The 20,111-nt window shown below is 35.5% G+C and overlaps 3 protein-coding genes across 4 annotated transcripts; 2 read left to right on the top strand and 1 right to left on the bottom strand.

Annotated features, from left to right (window-relative positions):
* The first annotated feature begins 160 nt into the window (after nucleotides 1–160).
* LOC102605445 (bifunctional aspartokinase/homoserine dehydrogenase 1, chloroplastic-like) lies at nucleotides 161–10,725 on the top strand. Its single transcript, XM_006356465.2, has 18 exons — nucleotides 161–405; nucleotides 1,488–1,549; nucleotides 1,640–2,014; nucleotides 2,863–2,951; nucleotides 3,069–3,372; nucleotides 3,556–3,608; nucleotides 3,694–3,908; nucleotides 4,031–4,118; nucleotides 4,224–4,337; nucleotides 5,644–5,742; nucleotides 6,496–6,690; nucleotides 6,858–6,940; nucleotides 8,339–8,564; nucleotides 8,851–8,996; nucleotides 9,188–9,323; nucleotides 9,596–9,679; nucleotides 9,764–9,856; nucleotides 10,204–10,725. The coding sequence occupies exons 1-18, from the start codon at nucleotides 245–247 to the stop codon at nucleotides 10,447–10,449; spliced, it is 2,769 nt and encodes a 922-aa protein (XP_006356527.1). The 5' UTR covers nucleotides 161–244; the 3' UTR covers nucleotides 10,450–10,725.
* A 205-nt stretch (nucleotides 10,726–10,930) lies between these two features.
* On the bottom strand, nucleotides 10,931–13,823 carry LOC102592371 (uncharacterized). 2 transcript variants are annotated; one of them, XM_006356505.2, is made up of 8 exons: nucleotides 13,725–13,823; nucleotides 12,354–12,478; nucleotides 12,181–12,269; nucleotides 12,012–12,107; nucleotides 11,824–11,918; nucleotides 11,709–11,749; nucleotides 11,540–11,623; nucleotides 10,931–11,386 (listed from the first exon to the last, which is right to left on the bottom strand). In XM_006356505.2, the coding sequence occupies exons 1-8, from the start codon at nucleotides 13,783–13,785 to the stop codon at nucleotides 11,237–11,239; spliced, it is 741 nt and encodes a 246-aa protein (XP_006356567.1). In that variant the 5' UTR covers nucleotides 13,786–13,823; the 3' UTR covers nucleotides 10,931–11,236. The 2 variants fall into 2 exon arrangements, with proteins under 2 accessions (XP_006356567.1, XP_015168398.1); XM_015312912.1 differs by having other exon boundaries at nucleotides 11,540–11,620.
* A 795-nt stretch (nucleotides 13,824–14,618) lies between these two features.
* LOC102605111 (TVP38/TMEM64 family membrane protein slr0305) lies at nucleotides 14,619–19,275 on the top strand. Its single transcript, XM_006356464.2, has 7 exons — nucleotides 14,619–15,328; nucleotides 16,224–16,276; nucleotides 16,682–16,774; nucleotides 16,848–17,071; nucleotides 17,856–17,922; nucleotides 18,668–18,772; nucleotides 18,918–19,275. The coding sequence occupies exons 1-7, from the start codon at nucleotides 14,899–14,901 to the stop codon at nucleotides 18,939–18,941; spliced, it is 996 nt and encodes a 331-aa protein (XP_006356526.1). The 5' UTR covers nucleotides 14,619–14,898; the 3' UTR covers nucleotides 18,942–19,275.
* Nucleotides 19,276–20,111: the final 836 nt, after the last annotated feature.

Here is a 20,111-nt window from a genome sequence, read left to right as displayed (position 1 = left end):
TACAGGGAGTACCTTTGTAATTTTAAAATATATATAACTGACGAAAAAGAAAATTTCTTATGGCGGGCGGGCCAGGAGAAGCGGCGGAAGGTAGTGGTCCAAAGTGTGTCAATCAGCACCCAAATTAACCAGGACCGCCAAATATATACATTATATTCTTTCTTTTTTTATAAAAGAAGCACCACACCACACCACTCTTCCACTGTACTATTGTCACTCTCAAATCTCAATCAACCAAACAACAATGGCGTTTTCTTCATCCTCCATTTCGCCATGTTGTTCATCTAAATTCTCTTCAAATTCCTACTTACCAGACACGTATTTGAAGGCAAAGGTGAAGAAAATCGATGCTTTTAACAACAACACACATACATTTCCACTCCTGCAATGCTATCCTTTTCTCAAGTAATTTTTTCGATTTCTCGATCTCTCTCTGTAATGTACTATTTATGTTCTGCATTTTTTTTTCTGTATGTGTTTTCCGTCACATTATTATGAGTTAACATGCAGTTTCTTCCACTATAATTTCTCAAACATTTCCTACATAGGTTTATTGTTTTTAATTTTTAGCTTCCTTTGTATTTCTGAGGCTATTGATGTCCTTGTCGACTTTGCCTTCACCCTGATAGAGCTCTAGTATGGATTGGGAAGCTTTTGAATCTCGGTCAAAATATTGACCCACTGAAATCGTGATTTCTCAGGTTTAAACCCCTGCCCAGTACCTGTGTTGGTAGGAGTTAGCAGGTACCCATGGAATTAGTCTAGTGAGCTGCATGGATAATTTTTTAGCTAGCATTTGGCCATAGATTTTGAAAATTTATTTTCAAATATCCGTTTGACCATCAAAATTTGATGGATTTTCAAATATTTTCAAGGGCTAGTTTTTGGGACTTCCACTTACAAAACTTCAATTTTTCCCCAACTAAAATGCTGTACAAGTACAAAGGCAACTTCAAATTCCAAAAATGACAACTTCAAAAACTCAAATTTTCCAAACGGGAGCTTAAACTTGTATATGGAATTATTGCTATATGAAGTGCTCTATATTTTCATCTAATTAAAAGTTAAAATTGTTTAAAAAATTGTACTATATGGTTTATACAACAAGTTAAAACAAAGATTTGTTGTCTCAAGTCTCAACATCTATCTAATTAAGATATCTAAGGCATGACTCATGAGAATGTACATCTTATATCCTAATTCCATGTTCTCTTTTTGTGATTGTACAAAAGATTTGGTCACTGACTAAAAACCAAGATTTTACTTGAGCATATTATTGAGTTCTACATCAAATGCTTTCCTGATAGATGATAACTTGTTACCTTCCCAACTATTACACAGTCCTTATTAAATGAGATAATCACACGATTCAACAGTAATAGGTATCCACGGTATCATTACTATGTTTTACTTTTCCCTTTGAGGAATTTTTTCTAGCTTAATGTTTCTATTCTGCTAAAGCCTTTCTTTGTTTTAATGATTTTTAGTTCAAAATGGGAAAGAGGAGAGTTGTTTAAGTTCGGGACAAGGGCAGCTGTTACAACTGAAGGTTAATCTACGTTGAAACCTTAAATATCATCCTATATGATTTTATTCAGTTTTTGATTTTCCATTCTTCTCCCATTTGATGTTTTGGCAGAATACTTATTGGATGGAGCTACAGAAAATATTCAGCTTCTTAAAGGTGACAGCTGGTCTGTTCATAAATTTGGTGGTACATGTGTGGGAAACTCTGAAAGGATTCGCAACGTTGCTGATGTTATAATTCAGGACCAATCAGAAGGAAAGTTGGTGGTTGTCTCTGCAATGTCAAAGGTCACAGATATGATGTATGATCTGATTTACAAGGCCCAGTCACGAGATGAGTCGTACCTAACCGCATTAGATGCTGTTCTAGAAAAACACAAATTAACTGCTATGGATCTACTTGATAGCGATGAGCTTGCTAGTTTCTTATCTCATATTCATCATGACATCAACAACCTAAAAGCCATGCTCCGTGCAATATACATTGGTAGATTGTGCTTTCCCTCTTTACTTGCTGAATGTCTCAAAGAAACACTTGTCAGAACCTCTATGTTCATAATTATGGAAAAAATAATAGGAAAAGAACTTTTCAAACTTGGACTACTCTTGGCAGCTCTGTTGTCAGATAATTGTAATTTTTTGTGGAATACTAAAAATGAAGGAAAATTCTTTTAGAGTATTTTGAATTGTCGTTTTGCTCCACCACTTAGCGTCCCAGTAAAAAGAAGAACATCAAATTGTAGAAATGTGTGATCATCTCATCCAAAAGCTTAAGATGTTATAGAGAGCACACTTTTATTATTTAATTGTATTCTCAACACAAATAGTGCAATACGGTCTTTGCTTCATGCTGTGGTAATTTTCAGAGTCATGAGGCTGAGGTTGGCATAATGGTCATTCTTCGATCTTTTTTTTTAGTAGAACTGAATTGTTTCCAAGCTAAAGTTTCTTCATTTGACCATATTTTTTATGAAGTATCTGATTTTGAACCAAACCTCCTACTTTTGCCCCTCACGTGTGCTCTGACACCATGTTGAAGTGTGTGACCATCTCATCTAAAAGCTTAAGTTGTTAGAGAGGGTACACTTTTATTATTTAATTGTATTCTCAACACAAATAGTGCAATACGGTCTTTGCTTCATGCTGTGGTAATTTTCAGAGTCATGAGGCTGAGGTTGGCATAATGGTCATTCTTCGATCTTTTTTTTTAGTAGAACTGAATTGTTTCCAAGCTAAAGTTTCTTCATTTGACCATATTTTTTATGAAGTATCTGATTTTGAACCAAACCTCCTACTTTTGCTTTCAACTGACACAATAGCTTATTTGTATTGTAGCTGGTCATGCAACAGAATCTTTCACAGATTTTGTTGCTGGGCATGGGGAGTTATGGTCTGCTCAGTTGCTGGCATCTGTTGTCAGAATGGTGATTCTTGCATATGATCTTTTCCAGTCTTTAGAAAGCTCCTCTTATCTTCTAGTTATGTAAACTAAAATTTTGTTCACACAGTTATGATTTTTTTTCAAATTCCTATATTTGCAGAGTGGTGTAGAGTGTAAATGGATGGACACAAGAGAGGTGCTTGTTGTGAACCCCATGAGCTCTAATCAAGTTGATCCAGATTATCTTAAGTCAGGGGAAAGGCTTGAGAAATGGTACTCTAAGAATCCATCCATGACTATCATTGCAACTGGTTTTATAGCTAGCACTCCCCAAGACATTCCTACCACTTTGAAAAGAGATGGAAGTGATTTCTCTGCAGCTATCATGGGGGCACTGTTTAAAGCACGTCAAGTCACGATTTGGACAGATGTTGATGGTGTCTATAGTGCTGATCCAAGAAAAGGTTTATCCTCACTCATTGCATGCTTTGCTCAATCTGAAACATATCAAGACCTTTCTCTAGCGAAATTTTGTATCAAGCATCATTGTTCTCTATTAGTTGCTCATATATTCCCTTTTTTATTTGAAATCAATGATGAAATTCCATTATGAAGTTAAGATCAACTAAAGGGTACTTCATCTGCAGTAAGTGAGGCAGTAATACTGGAGAGACTATCTTATCAAGAGGCATGGGAAATGGTAATGTCGTGATTCTATGTGGTTTCTAAAGTTAATAAGAGCCTTCAAGGCATTTTCTAATATAAAATTTCTCATCTTTTTGCAGTCATATTTTGGTGCCAATGTCTTACATCCACGGACAATTGTTCCAGTTATGCAATATGACATTCCGATCATTATAAAAAACATCTTTAACCTTGCTGCACCTGGAACAAGGATCTGCCGATCTACTGATAATGAATTTGAAGATGGGCAGATATCAGAATCCCCAGTCAAAGGATTTGCCACGATTGACAAATTAGCTCTAGTGAATGTTGAGGGGTAGGACCAATAGTTTACTTGCCAAAAAGAATTGTTGGGTGTTAGGACTGCACTGCATCCAGTCATACTGTACATCTGTTCACAAATTTCTTTGCTTACGCAAAGTCGGTTACTTTCTGCAGAACCGGAATGACTGGTGTTCCTGGTACAGCTAGTGACATTTTTGGTACAGTAAAAAGTGTTGGTGCTAACGTAATCATGATATCACAGGTATGTTTATTCTTTGTTTTCGAGTTAAGCTTATGATTGACAAACTAGCTCTAGTGAGTGTTGATGCTTATAACTTCATGAAATTAATCGAGTGCTACAATACAGGCTAGTAGTGAGCATTCAATCTGCTTTGCGGTGCCTGAAAAAGAAGTGAAAGCTGTTGCTGATGCTTTAGAGTCTAGGTTTGGTCAGGCTCTGAGTTCCGGGCGCCTTTCTCAGGTATTCTGCCTTTTTTTATTCAATTTCTGAAGTTAAACACAGTTGTGGATCAGCATAAGTAAAAAGGGAAAAAGCAGGAATAATGCTCAACTATACCTGTTATCTTATAAATTGTTTCTTTTAGGCGTTGTATAAGTCCAGAATGACAAACAGAAGAATCCATAATGATTACGTTGTCACAAATCTTGAACACTTCTTTTGGAGGAGATAACCTCATTGCTTAAGGGCATAGAGTGACGATGGGTTTGCAAAATGTAACTCAGAGTCATAGGGATCATGAATTCCACAATAAAGTTATTATGGTGCTAACTATATCAGAAAGAGGAGAAAAAATGTTTAGTGTGGGGTTGAGCATTGCATTTATGTCCACTCATAATGTGGAACAACTGTGGGTGTTGTTCCTCTCGTTGTTCCAAAAAATAATTAGGTTGACTAGCAGATCTGAAAAGACTGCTTCTGGGTTTGTAGGTTCTCGTTTTTCCAACCTAAAACTTGAGATGCCCAATCAAGCAAGCTTAACTGCTTAAGAATTAGTAAAGTAAAGCCGTAAAAGCTAGTGGTCTCTTGATGCACAAAAGATAGGAAGGAGAACTGGATCAACAGCTTTCAGGGTGCTGATGAGCAGTGCTGTAATCATTAACTCTGCTTGATGCTAATTTCTTTTCTAAAAGTTATGGGTAGCGAATTCATGATGATCAGGCAATTGAAATCATGAAGCATATTGAAACTTAGAATAGCCAAAAAGAGGAGAAGTGAGGAAAAGTCTGGTAATCACTTTCAGCTCCTGTAGACATCTCAGAAATGAACACGTACTGCAACTGCTACATTTTGTAGGGGGTAATTATAATTGACTAAAAATATCACCAGCACATGTCAACACTCAGTAGGTATTTCTGTCTTAAAATATTATACAAAGTAAAGCTAACCTGAGAGGAAACAATCTTGCACATAAAACTGCTTCACACAACCTTCCTCTGTTAAAATAAGAGCTTAGATAAATAAGGAAAATCAGCACACTTTCCAGAAATTTGTTAGATTTGGAAATTCTTATCCTGTTATGAGATGGTGTAGAGTTTTTATGAAATCTGAACTTGGTTTTTGAAGCAGAGTCATGTGCTTCTTTCTATGTTCTTAACAAAAGTTAGTTGTGGGATTTCGGGTACCGTTAATCTGAATTTCAATATTATATGAAGCTTATGCTTTCTGCTTTTATTTTTTTGTCACTTAACTTGGTATGCAACATTATTTTCATCTACCTGATTAAAGACTTCTTTAATCAACCTGATAAACTTCAATTCTTCTCCAGATTTCAGTGATTCCAGGCTGTAGTATTTTGGCTGCTGTTGGTCAGAGAATGGCAAGCTCTTCTGGAGTTAGTGCTACATTTTTCAGTGCACTTGCAAAGGTTTGGTATTTCTGATCCTTTTAAATAATAATAGAGAACATTTATGTGAATGTATGTAGGTGTGTCTTGTGTAGAGTTAACTGGTAATTTTTCTATTCCAATGAGTTGACTGGTATTCTTTAAACCCTATTAAATTGAAAAACTGCTTGTATTTGACCTTTTTTGGATATATCTTGTGTAGATTTAATATTCTCCTGATTTTCGTCTATAGTTTATCCATTTCAAGAAAAATAAATAAAAAATCATCTATAGTTTATTTTGCAACTGTTATGAGCCCTTACATGCATTCATATGCAATTCTCTAACTACCATATCGATCAATCAACTACTACTCAATCCCAAAGTAGTTGAGCTCCGCTATACTAATCCCATTGTATCCATTCCACTGTATACGGGCCCATTATATTTGTAAACTTCATCTTTGATTCATGATATCATGACTACTTTAACACGGTGTGTCAACCTACTGCAAGTCTCCTCCTTTATGCTGACTTGGTACCGGCTATGTGAAGCTCACTTAATTATCTATCTACCATACTGTTCTTGGTATTATGTAAAATGATCTACAGTTTGTATGAGCTTTGAACTTGGCTTTGATTGCTGTCTGCTTTTGGCAACTTTGTGTTGCTTTCCATAAAAACGATGCCTGACAACAGTCAAGCAAGAGTTATATAAGATGATCACCATAAGTAGTTGAATTTCATATGATCTTTAATGGTTACCATTTTATTTAAGTCACATTTTATTTTGCAGGCAAATATCAATATTCGTGCTATAGCTCAAGGTTGCTCAGAGTACAATGTAACAGTTGTTGTTAAGCAAGAAGATTGTGTGAGGGCTTTACGTGCTGTGCACTCAAGATTCTATTTGACAAGAACTGCTATTGCTGTGGGCATTGTTGGACCTGGGTTGATAGGGGGTACATTGCTTGACCAGCTCAAGGATCAGGTCTTTCAATTCAAGTTCATGCTAATTAGTTGTTTTGTATCCTATAGGCTTACAACTTTTGAAGTCAATATATGTTTTCTTCAATTGAGAATCATTCTTTCGCCTATTAATGCCCATGATTTAAAGGCAGTAGAGACTTTTATACCATCTTTTCTTTTCATTGGCAGTCAGCTGTCTTAAAGGAAAAATTCAACATTGACTTGCGCGTGATGGGTATAATTGGAAAAGACTCAATGCTATTAAGCGACTCGTAAGTCTTGAAAATCCATCTTTCCTTCTTTGGCCCTAAGATTTTTTGATTGTCTTTTTCTGTTTAGAATGAAGGAATCTGAATTAAAAAAATGAAGTGCAAAGAGGCAGAAAGATTTCTAAAATTGTTATTCTAATGGATAAACAGAACAAGATTTTTTCTAACTATTTGAATTTTTCGACTAATTACCGAGATACTTATTTTTCTTTCAATTGAATTGCTTTCTTTATCACTTTGGTAAAAGATGAAGTTTGCATAGTAAATACAAAATCTTAACTGCTCAATTGCAGTTACCCATCCCAGAAGAATATATTATGTTTTTGTCTTTGGATGACATGTTTCCAACCTTGTTCAGGGTGCTGATCGCTCAGAAATGAAAAATGAACTTTTATTAGTCAAACTTGGGGAACCATATGTCCTCTTATTTCTCCCTTCATCCTGTCTTTTGATTATTATGAAGATTAATAATAGAATATTTGATTATTTTTTTATTAGATATACCTTTATGCTAATAGATAAAATGAACGAATTCAGGTGGCTGTTGGATTAAATTAGCACGAAGATGAAAGAAAATATATATTTACATTACACAAATTGTCAATTAGCTTTTACCTTTATAGACAGGGATCAGTCTTCTTGGAGTGGAAACAGGATAGTTAGTAATAGAAATAGGAATGGAAGGGGTACTTGCTAATTGGGAACTTTTGATTTGAGCTTCTTTTGTAAACTTAATAGTTGCATTTATGTAGAATAATAAATGAGCAACTGCTAACCTGACAAAGAAAAAAAGTTCTCCTAAAGGTTGCATCAAAGCTAGACTTCTAGAATTTGCAAACTTAGTGCTTACTTTGTGGTTCATATAAAGAAGCCTGGAGTATCTGTTGCTTGGTTCTTGAATTTTTTTGTGAGTTGACTTATAATTCTTTTTTTGCTACTTCAAATGGTGTAGTCTTAGCTAGAAATGCGCTATTAGATTTGAGTGTACATTTATTCCTTCTCTTCCTGTCCTTTAAACTGATCTCATGCTCTCTTTGTTTATAACTTTATATAGCTTTTTACATTTTTAGTTTCAATGTGACCAAGGAACTTCCAAGTTTTTTAATGCTACTGATATTCCAAAGTCACAGGTTTCCTCAGTGTCAATATCTGTGTGTCATGGTAGATCTTTAATAAGATTGAAAAATTAAAGTTAATGAGTAATTTAACATCTTGTCTCTCCTTCTCCTTATTTTTCACTATTACCTATTTAATAATCATTACGTCTTTCTTGCTATTGGTTAACTTGCTGGTTCAAAAAGATACAAAGCCTTTCCAGTTGGTCACTCCTGCTTTCTGTCAGTAAATATTGAACTGTCTTCAGGGGTGGTGATGACAAGACATTCTTTTCAATGTTGATAGGGGTATTGATTTGTCGAAGTGGAAAGAGCTGCGAAGTCAAAAAGGAGAAATCGCTGACTTGAATAAGTTTGTTCAACACGTGAGTGAAAATTATTTCATCCCAAATAGTGTTCTAGTGGATTGCACTGCAGACTCTCATATCGCAAGCCATTACTATGACTGGTTACATAGAGGAATCCATGTGGTCACACCAAATAAAAAGGCTAATTCAGGACCACTTGACCGGGTAACTAAGTACTTTCATGTTTGATTTCTCGCGTACTTTTTGGAAATAGTGCTTTGATCCACTATGTCAATAATCAAGTTTTCAGTCCTTTGTAATTATATTTTTCTTTACGCTGTCTTTCCATTATGGAAGATGAGAAAAGATGAAGTCCTTGTAAAACTGTTGTTGTTATCTCTATTTGAAAAATAGCTCAAGACAAAACCAGTGAGTAAACGGTAATTATAAATAGCTGGAAGAGGAAGCTTCTCATACTTTTTATTTTATACTTTCCTTCTATTGCTTCCAGTACTTGAAGCTGAGAGATCTACAACGACTATCATATACACATTACTTCTATGAAGCTACTGTTGGAGCTGGACTACCAATCATTAGCACTTTACGTGGTCTTCTTGAAACTGGGGACAAGATTTTGCGGATTGAGGGTATTTTTAGGTTGGTATGAATGAGACTATTCATTTTTATGGGATTCAGATGAAATTCATCTTATCCTAAAATGTGGATTGTTATGATGAAGCTATCCTTGTCTTAGCTACAAGAAGCACCATTGAGTGCAAACTTCTCTATTTAATCTGATTCCTTTTTCATTTCCATGCATTTATTCTTTTCTTTTCTTTTTTTGGCAGTGGAACTTTGAGTTACATATTTAATAACTTTATGGGGACAAAAGCTTTTAGCCAAGTGGTGAAGGAGGCGAAAGTGGCTGGTTATACTGAGCCAGATCCGAGGGATGACCTATCTGGAACAGACGTTGCCAGAAAGGTATTGGCTGATAGGTTTTGGATGTTTACATTTACTGTTATGAAGTGTTAACCCAGCACAAGATCTCATTCTTTTTCTTTTTGTTCAATGCTTGATGAAATTTCCAACCACAACTTAGTGTTGCAAAAACGATATCTGTCAATTTACTTCTATACTGATCCCACCCTGTGCTGATTATTTCCCTTCCCGCCTTAGAATTAAAGACCAAGTTTTATTTTTGAGTTTACCCATGGCTTGATGATGTCTGATGTGCAAAAACTTCCCTGTTCCAGGTGATAATTCTTGCTAGAGAGAGTGGATTAAACCTAGAGCTTTCAGATATCCCTGTTCAGAGCCTTGTGCCAGAACCTTTAAGGGTGAGTGCTTAGCTTATATCCATGCAACATTAATTGGCAAGGCATATTTGTTCTCTATGAAGTGATATTTTCTGGATTTCTCAGGCTACTGCATCTGCCGAGGACTTTTTGCTGGACCTGCCAAAATTTGATCATGAGTTGTCTAAACAGAGGCAGGAGGCTGAAGATGAAGAGGAGGTGAGTACTCTGGACTTGTAGAATTGAGCCTCGAGTATTCTGATAGTCATGTTGTCTGAACGAACCTACTATACTCCCTCCACTGAAGTTACTTTTTTCCATACCTTTTTTAGATCGTAGTAATGTCAAACAATCAATTTTCAAGCATCATCTCAGTACCTTTACCAAGTCCCATGAAACATTTAGTTTTGCGTAGGAGGAATATGACTTTATATGGGACTAAGAGCCGTTAGAATCCCAGTGGGGGAGAGTTTTTCAAGTTGCATGTTAAATATTTGAGAGAGAGAGGAGAAATTTCCTTTCTTGTATTTATATAACCGCATCTGAAAATGTTGATATTCATGAAGGTCTTGAGGTATGTTGGAGTAGTGGATGTTGTCAACGGAAAAGGTGCTGTTGAATTGCGGAGATACAACAAGGACCATCCATTTGCGCAACTCTCTGGATCAGACAACATAATTGCATTCACTACTGAAAGATATTGTAAGCAACCTCTAATAGTTCGTGGTCCGGGAGCTGGGGCTGAAGTGACAGCAGGTGGAATATTCAGTGATATATTGCGACTTGCCTCATATCTTGGTGCTCCATCATAATGCATGGTGCTTCCCCCCTGTACTCGTAATTCTGCATTTCGTTTGGTCATCCCCCTTGCTCCTAGTAGTAGCAGATATATAGTTACATGATTGTTGTGTAATTGTGAGCAGCTGATAGTGTTACTCACTTTGTATCATGGCACTTATCATCGTAGGTTGCTTATTTAGGAATAAGTCTGATAGGTACTAAAGCTGTATTATGGTCATGATTGGATACACCTTGTTAGTGAATGTTAATGTTGTATGTCAATGCAATTAACTAACTGTTCAAGCTTTCTTTTTCCTTTATAACTATTGGAATTCACCTCAGATTTCAGAGCTTTACTACGTTAAAAAGAAGAGAACCGAAAGTGAAGCAGTTTTTACGTTGTAGATGATCATTCAGCATCATTGAAACTATATCTTAAATGCTGAAACCTTCCATTAAAACAAGTTTCTTCATGAGATTTAGCCATATGAAGGACCAGATGTTGAAACAAGATAGAAGAACTCAAACATCAATGTAGACGAAATTCTGATATTCCTTAAAAGGACCTCAGTGAACTTAGATCAACTTAATACAAATATACCTTCATATTTCATTAAGCAAGAGAAGTAAGCTTTTAAGAGCCTTGTGATTTCTTTTTGAGTCCTCTAATCAAGTTACAACTACTGATACAGAAGCACTACCACAGGACTTCAAGCTACATTTCCAGGGAATAAAGTTTGTTCGACTTCCATTTGTAGTTCTTGAGATAAGTTGTTGCAGAGTGCATGACTCTGAACGCTCTAGACTAAACAGTATAAATCAGCCAATTTTAGGAGCAAGATAAAACTTTGGATCCCGGAAAAACCTTGTGATTGTCTCAGCTGTTGTAGGTGAAAGATCAGTAGTTTCCTGAAGGTACTCCTTTGACGACTTAGCTATTGCTTCAATTGAACCAATAGTTTGATTAAGCTGAAACAGACGAAAGAAAAGAGAGTGAGTCGAGGACTAAATGCATGAAATTGATGATGTGCACTTCTATCATTCTTTAAAGCACATGCTATGAACAGGAAAAGGTAACAAATCTGATGCAACACAACTCGGAAATATCACTAAATAAATTACCACATTTGCGCCATGGCTGTCAACCCCAGGTATAGATGTAACCACTTGTAGGTAAATCTCCATGGCCTGTACTGATTTTTCCTTCTAACAGCAAGACAAAATCTCTCAGTTTTAGAAAAAAATCAAGTGATTAGTCAGAAGAGATTGGGGAAGCTGTTCAACCATCTACCTCAGCTTTTATTTTTGCCAATGCATCCTGGCGTTTGCATGCTGCAACAGATATTTTGGAGGTAAATTATATATTTAAGTTTCATTTGTTTAGCTTGAGAGAACTGCCATCTTACCCCCACGAGCATGTGCTATCTTCACAATTTTTTCGAAGCCCATCTCCAGATCTCGAACAGGAACAAATGTTGGCCTTCCAAGTTGCACTCCATACCTTCAGAAAGATAAAGAGATTATCCTAGTTCTTCAAATAAGCACCAGTTTGATATACAGAATGCAATTGAAGGTGAAGTTAAAATTGACTCACTTGATATAGGAGTGTATCAAAGAATCATTCTGTTCCTTTGTAGGAAGGGTGATAACAACATAGAAGTTTGCAAACTGCTCCTTCAATTTCTGAACTCTACATCAATTCACAATCTTATCAATTTTAGATCAAGTGAAACTGGAGTTTGAGAGATATACGGCATGTTTACTTTCTATAGAAAGATTCTGTATCGACACCATCCCAATTGGTCAGAAACATGAAAGCTACCGACAAACCACCGCAGTTAAAGATAAAATCCTGTAAATCGGAAATGTTATTACTTCCATTAGCTAAAGAAAGAATTTATATGAAGACCAAGACAGCTGACAAGAGTAGTTTTACCGGTGCAATTGGCACAATATTTAAACGGAAAGAATTTTCCTTGAGAAAGCAAGAGATGAAATTGAGAAAGGAAGGGTGTTGTTCATCCCTCCATGTGCTACTCATCATACAAACGCCACTGCTATCTGCAAGAGTTGATGGTCAATGGTAATGCATTTCATTTGCTTTGGAGGTGCAGTGCAATTGTTCCTTTGAAATGGCAATCTAGAACAGTTAATATATCTGGAAATATTGTTTATCAAAAGCAAAACAAATGCTGAAAATACTGTTCCTAGAGATAAGAACTGCAAAAACCTTGTAAAGAACTTATTTGAGAGTACATTACTGATTCTCCTAAACACTAGAGACAGAAAAAGTATAAAATAGTGTATAACACAGAACAAGCAAGTGAGCAGATAAATTTTCTTCCATACAGGAGAACTGTAGATCTTAATCATTCAAAGCTAAGGATAAGCAAATGAAGTCATTCAAGCAATTTGTTAATATAAATTGTCAAAATATTTGTCATCTAAAAATTACTAAACATTCATGATAATGATCAATACAACACACACATCAAATAATGCATAAAACACGATTGTTCGCGATGTTTATCAAGTCACCAAAATCTGCATATCACACGTTCAAACATAAAAGTGCATTACCTTGAGCAGTAGGAACTCAGATGAACAAACCAGTCACAAGAAAATCTGACTACTCCACTTATACTCCCAGAAACATCAAGCACAAAGTAACCTTACAGATAATTTGAGATTTAGAACTAAAATCTGATCCATCACCTCGCGAACTAAACACTAATCAAATTTAGCAGCAGATAGGGGAATGGTAAGCCACTCTTGACTTCTATAACAGGCTAAATAAAATTCAAATTCACATGCTTGAGATGCATTTTAGGTTTTAATCAAACAAAATTGACATAAAAAATTAGAGTAAATACTCAAAAATCTACTACGAGTACGTTAAATCAAACTCCAAAAATTCAGAACCGAGTAAATTACAAACTTTTTCCTTCAAAATCCGAAACTCAATGCTTGAAATGCATTTTAAGTTTTAATCAAACAAATTGAACTAAAAAACTTTCACGAAAACAGAGTAATACACAAAAATCTACTTCAAGTACGTTAATCAAATTCCAAAAATTCAGAATTCAGAACTGAGTAAATTACAGACTTAACTCCTTCAAAATTCGAAATAAACACAGAAAAATGAAAAACTGAAACTCGTCGTAACACAAAGTGAGTCATCATTCTTCATACAATCACATCAAATTTATAACAACACACTGTAAATAGCAATTTTGAAGCAGAGTGAATTGCTGATCTTATGTAAAACAAACAAAAATTCGTTGAAAAAGTGGAAATGAGATGGTACATGAAGTCGATAAGCTTGCAGGATTTGAAAATGGCGTCGAATCTCTGAATCCTCGATTCATAACTGATCTTTCAGATTTTTTGTTATTTCAGCATTTGAATATACTGAGTTGGTTTATGTACATCCCGTCCTCCAATTTTTGGGCCATTTGGGCCTGGGTCTTCCAACTGACCAAACCATTTTGTTGTGGTAATAGTTTATACGGATAAGCCACTCTTTGAACCGAGTTTTAAATAATAGTCACTATTTGAAATTTTATTTAAAAGGTAGTTACTTTTGATGTGGAAATATGGTGAAATGGCTTTCGAACTTAAATAAGTGAAAACTTAGCTATTTTTACTTTTTTAGTGACTTTTGAATCTCTAAACAATTTTCAGTTACCTATTTTATTCGCGCCAATTGTAAATTTGGAAAAGGTAAAAGGACCATTGTAATAAATACAAATTTAAGATATTTGGCAAAAAAAATATAATTTAAGATATTTTATACGTCTAGTAGTTAAATCAATTTTATTGTATGAGATGAAGTGCTGCTTAGTTAAGAACTTCTATTTAAAAATAGATATAGTAGCAAAAATGATGATATTGAGATTAGGAATAGTAATAACCGGGATAAAGTGAGAGTGACCTCTTGGTGGATTAAACGAGGGAAGGGGAGGTTGAGATGGTTTGCCCATGTGAAGAGGAGATGTGTAGATGACTCAATGAAAAGGTGTGAGTAGTCGGATATAGTGGGGATGAAAAGAGTTAGAAGTAGACAGAAGAAGTATTTGAAAAAGATAATTAGATAGAATATGACACATCTTCAACTTACAAATGATAGTAGGGTAAAATGATAGTAGGTAGTCCAGTATTGTCTCGGTATAAACCTATTCATATAGTCTTTTGACATGGTGATAGGGTAGAGCACGTGCTTCAACAAGAAGCACAGATTTTATTCAATCGCCAATAGTCAATTTCGTTCATCCTCATATCACAAATCTTCTTTTGGAATCAAAGCATAGAATAACAGTAGATTCTACAAAGTTCCATTCTTTGATGGAACACCCAACACAAATTTCACAATTGATAGCAGTCCTCAAAACAGTTTGAATTAACTCAGCACAACCTTAGAACATAAGAGAAAAAAAAAGAAAAAAAGAAGCAGCTTTCCAGTTCCCCCTTTATCCTCTGAAATGCCCACCATTGATTTAAGCAGAACACCTTTATGTGTCACTCTTTTTCCTTCTTTTCAACAAGGACCCAAGATTCAATTTTCCCTTACAAATTCATCTGTTAATTCGTTTTTGTATAGTTTCAAACCCAAACGATTTCATTTCTTGAAACCATGTTCTTCCCTAAAGGAAACCAAGAAACAGCAGACCCTTTTGAAGACACCAAACAAATCTCCTCAGAGTTTCAGGAGATTGCTTAACTTGAACCCCAAAAATGATGATGGTGCGAGTGAGAGGGATAGTGGGTCAGGAGATGATGATACTGCTATTAAAGGTACCATTTTGGCTGGTCTTTTGATTGTGGGTGTGATTGGTGGATTTGGAACTGTTGGGTACATATACAAGGACCAGATTAATGTTTTCTTGAACCAGTTTTCTGGCATTATTGAAGGTAATCTCATATGACTTATCCAATTTGGTTTCCATACTTGCTTGTGGACATTAGAATTTGGATTCTAAGTAGACTACATAAACTTGTAATGTATAAGATATGTTTAGATAGTTCTATTGGTTAATAGTTCAATCAATTAACAAACTGTGCTTTGATCCCCGAATCGATTGGCTTCCACTATATCAATAGTCATTCCACTCAATTGAGGGTTAACAATTAGGCGCAATACATAAATATGTCATTTGACTCGACTTCAATTGACATCACACAAGTAGACACTTAATCTATCATAAAGTCGAACAAGTAGACACACACGTCCTACATGACAAATCTCACAAGTATACACTTAATCTAAATGGGAGTTGAAAGCTTCTTTTTGGTGAATGACCATAAATTTCTAATTAGAAAATTTTATGCGAAAATATGAATCTATTTGACTCTTGGGCTCGTGGCTCTTTTTCTTTGGTATTTCCATATTACTGCTAGAATGATGCACCAATCATGTAGTTGTTGCCTAACCTGACACGGTCTTCTTGTCTTGGATAAAACAAAACTATTTGGCGAACATCTACTTTTTTCCTCCTTGTGTTTTCCTGTCTCCTCCTCATGTGTCAATAATTGGTGAAATAGCATTTCCAAACAAGTATTACCGCTTGCCAAGCTCAAGGTTTCTTTATCTTGTAGACCTGTTTGAACTGATTTGTGTTCCATGTGGCTTTTTTGGTGCTAGTTTGCTTCGTAATACAATTATCTCACACAATTCAGTTTGGTGGAAATTTTAAACAAAACTGAGAAACTTGTAAGCCAAATGAATAAAGAATGCAATGATTTTCAAGATTTATCATGTGAGTATACTTTTATGAATTCATTTTGATTGAGGCTCCTCACATGGCAGGTTATGGGCCAGCTGGATATGCTCTTTTTGTTGCAGTTTATGCTGGACTAGAAGTAAGAATTAAACTCTGTTTCCTTGGTTTAAAATATTTCAAGAAGCTGCAGCGATGTACTTGTTAAGGGTATAATGTTGTCTAGTTGGAAAAGCTTTTTGTGGACATAAAATATGGTGTATTTTCTGGTCTGGCTCCATCATACTAGGTTGTGCATGCCTAAGTTTTGTACTTCAGAAGATACTCATAAAGGGCTTATACTATGAACTAACATGAAGTAGCAAGAGTTAATATTCTTATTTTGTCAGAAAGTGAAACTAATGTATTTTCAGTCAAGTTTCTTGGGCTTTTGCTTGACCAATGTTCTAGTTCTTATTCATAATAGATTAAATGTGCCTAGCTCAATAAGTGAAACTTTTAGAGTTTCTATATGGAACTGACTTTCAATATTACACTTCTGATATAGATCCTTGCAATACCTGCCATTCCGTTGACCATGTCGGCTGGTCTTCTATTTGGCACTGTCACTGGGACCATCATTGTTTCCATTGGTGGAACGGTAAGCTGATCATTCCGTTCAATATAGCCACGATGATGTACAATGTGTTCTCAATAGTGTGATATGCACTCAGGTGGCGGCAAGTGTTGCGTTCTTGATTGCCAGATATTTTGCTCGTGAACGTATTCTTAAGCTGGTCGAAGGGAACAAGAAATTTCTCGCAATAGACAAAGCAATTGGAGAAAATGGTTTCAAAGTTGTTACTCTTCTCCGTTTGAGCCCTTTGCTTCCATTTTCTCTTGGGAATTATCTTTATGGACTTACTTCAGTCGAGTTTGTACCATATGTTCTAGGAAGGTGAGTCTCATTTTCTATTTTCACTTCCTTCTTCACCTTTAGGCTAATGTTCAGATGTCTAAATTTCTGTGTTTTGGGTTCACTTCGAGGATGAAGTTCATTTTCTAGGATTTGGAAGAATTCGGATTCTTTTCTCCTTATTTGCCGTTGCATGTTTGTATTCATGTGAAAATGTATCTTAACATATGCATATAGAAAGGAATACCTCAGTGCTAAAATTTTGCATGAATTGCGTAATTTGATATCAGGCCTTTCAGTCACTTAGGCATTTATTTGTTGTCAGAGAGATGTTTTTGAGGTGGAAATTCCAAGGTAACAGCTATCATATGGTATGTGCTATCTGGTGATACAAATGAGCTGTCCATTACGTGATCAATTACAAGCGCCAAAAAAAAAGAAAAACCTAAATTGTGGGGAGAAGAAGAACAGGCTGTGTCTTTTACATGCCTGTTTTCTGTTTTGTATAGTGATATCAAACTCTTTTTTACAGTCTTTGATCACCTTGGGTGATATTTAGCATTAGCAAAGCTGTTTTGTTGAACAATGTAGTAAGGATTTGTTTGCAATCTAGATTCTAGATTTGTGGAAGTAGCCTCTCCTTCAGATTTCTTTTTTTTTAGATATGAGGGATTGGTTGAGGGTAGTGCGATGCCATAGCTATCCAAGAGTGCGAGTATATGATAACTTCATTTTGTGGCAAATGTACTTTTGCTTTTTGAGGACTTGTTGATTCACTTGTCAGGCATGCTCTTCATATTGATAAAATCTTATGTTTTGTATGCAGTTGGCTTGGAATGCTTCCTGGATCATGGGCTTACGTGAGTGCAGGTGCATTTGGCCGTGCAATTCTTGTGAGTTTGCCACTTGTTTATCTTGTTCACTTATCTGTGTAATCTTTGTCTCTTCTTATAATCAGTCATTATTTCTGTGATTTTATTCTTCCAGTCCTGCTGAAATTAGGATTGCATTTTCTTGTTAAGAGAAGTAGGCAGAGTATATAACATTTGAAATTGCTTCAGAAGTGTACTCTTGCCAATTTATCGTTGTTTTTCTCAACTAGAAACATTACTTGCTCTGCTTGGTTGACTGACACTTGCCTAGTGGAGGCAAAAACATTAGGTGATTCCTCCCCATCTTGCTAAGTCTTGGTGGACAAAGTTACCTGGTATCTGTGTAGGTAGGTACCCATGAAATTGGTCGAGGTGCGTGCAAGCTAGCCCCAGCACCATGATTATCAAAAAAAGAAGGAAAAAGGACGTTATGTTTTATTCATGACAAGCTAACACGGTCGAGATTAAGTACCTGCCAACTATTCTGATTTGATTCTTATGGACTATGAAAACAAAAGTAGGGTATTGGGCATGTGAGACCCAAATTGAGACATTCCTTTTTCAGTACTATTGATTAGCTTTACAACCATTCATATGTTCCTACTTTGTTCAAATTGAGATATTGTAAGTTGTTGCCTTTCCATCCTTGATGTTAGAATATTTAAAGTTCTGTTAATTTGGGAAGCTTCGAACTTAAATAATAAACTAATAACTCACAAGAAATTCAGCAACTCCGTCAATGAACTTATATTTCTTGATGTTCCAGCAAGAAGGATCTGAAATCGGCCTAGGAGGAAACCAGCTATTGACCCTTGGAGTTGGTTTATTGTTTACAGCATTTGCTGCAACTTATGTAACACGGCTCGCTAAGGTAACACTGATCATTTCCTATTACACTATGCTCATACTGAACCTAGTGTATTTTGATACTTGTATATCCTTGATCTCTGTCATGAAAGATCGATCTGTATTTTATGATCAATCAGTTGTAACTTACTTGTTCTTCACCAATGCAGGACGCTGTAAAAGACATTGAGTAAGCAGAATTATTTGTGCCCTAACCAAGTAGAGTTTACATGCTCTTTTATCAACATGCACAGGCGCACTCGTGTAAATTGAAAAACGATATATAGTTGATGAAGTCAGATAGGACAAGTTGAGATGTATCATATCCTTTTTCTAATGCGTAGCGTTCAAGCATTGCGTTGCCAATATCTCCCTTCAACTTCCTCTGCTGAACTCTTGTTAGGGGAAACAGAAAGGATTAATTAACCCCTACTTGTGCTTAATGTTGTAGCACAATTGTGATTTTATTTGAATTGTATTAATCTAACTCACTTGAACTGTTGAGAATGAACATTCTTATTCCGGGCATTTCACTCCCTAATCAGATGCATATGTAGCATGCCGACACCGAGCCGTCTAAAGCTAATACTTTCGATGCAGAGTATAATTTATATGTAAAAAAAATTCAAAGTTTGCAATAAATAGTAGATATAAATCCATAATTTTAAATCTTGGATATGCCTTTGTCCCTAATATTATGCTTCACTAGAGGATGCACCTGCATCTCTATGGATGGTAATGGGGCGGGGCGGGATGGTTTTAAGTCTATGTAGGAAAGGGCAGACAGGATGCAGGGTGGGTTGAAGTGGGTTTTTCTAAAAATTAATGTGGGGCGGATTGCGGGTCTATGCGGTTTTATTGAGACTACAAATTAATTTTATTTTTTTACATGTTATAAGAGTGATAAATCATAATTTATTAAGATGATTTCTTTAAAGTTACTAAAATATTCAAGATAGTAAATGAAAATGTTTCCCAATTGACCTTTAAAAAATAAAATTTAAGTTATTATCTATTAAATTAATACAACTTAATGAGAAAATGAATTTATGTTTATGAAATTTATTTTTAGTATCAAACTTAATTAAAAAGACAAATATTCAAAAATTTATGCGGGACAGATCTATACAAGGAACGAGTTAAAATTTTTGCGAGTTAAGCTCAACCCACCGTGCCCATCGTCGTCTCTATGTATCTCAAACACTCCCGTTCCATTCACATTTTCGATTGTTCAAGAGACGTCACAAATATTTAAAGTTATTAAAATTGGATAAGGGCATGAAAATTAAAAGGGAGTGAACAAGAAAAATCTTACACTGAATTATAATATTAATTATTTTGTCTTATCCAAAAACTATAGAATC

The sequence above is a fragment of the Solanum tuberosum genome, unplaced genomic scaffold (genome assembly GCF_000226075.1).
Source record: "Solanum tuberosum cultivar DM 1-3 516 R44 unplaced genomic scaffold, SolTub_3.0 scf00222, whole genome shotgun sequence".
Lineage (NCBI taxonomy): Eukaryota > Viridiplantae > Streptophyta > Magnoliopsida > Solanales > Solanaceae > Solanum > Solanum tuberosum.
This window is presented reverse-complemented; position numbering and strand designations above follow the sequence as displayed.

Bases quoted from the DNA above. Each gene is read 5' to 3' on its own strand.
- LOC102592371 (XM_006356505.2), bottom strand. From the start codon at position 13,785: ATGAATCGAGGATTCAGAGATTCGACGCCATTTTCAAATCCTGCAAGC. The intron at 12,270-12,353 runs GTAAAACTACTC...TCCGATTTACAG, and splicing joins ATATTGTGCCAATTGCACCG to GATTTTATCTTTAACTGCGG. The intron at 11,387-11,539 runs GTAATTTATTTA...CGTCTGTTTCAG, and splicing joins ACAGCCATGGCGCAAATGTG to CTTAATCAAACTATTGGTTC.
- LOC102605445 (XM_006356465.2), top strand. From the start codon at position 245: ATGGCGTTTTCTTCATCCTCCATTTCGCCATGTTGTTCATCTAAATTC. The intron at 5,743-6,495 runs GTTTGGTATTTC...TTTATTTTGCAG, and splicing joins TTTTCAGTGCACTTGCAAAG to GCAAATATCAATATTCGTGC. The intron at 8,997-9,187 runs GTTGGTATGAAT...TTTTTTTGGCAG, and splicing joins CGGATTGAGGGTATTTTTAG to TGGAACTTTGAGTTACATAT.
- LOC102605111 (XM_006356464.2), top strand. From the start codon at position 14,899: ATGCCCACCATTGATTTAAGCAGAACACCTTTATGTGTCACTCTTTTT. The intron at 16,277-16,681 runs GTAAGAATTAAA...CTTCTGATATAG, and splicing joins CAGTTTATGCTGGACTAGAA to ATCCTTGCAATACCTGCCAT. The intron at 18,773-18,917 runs GTAACACTGATC...TCACCAATGCAG, and splicing joins ATGTAACACGGCTCGCTAAG to GACGCTGTAAAAGACATTGA.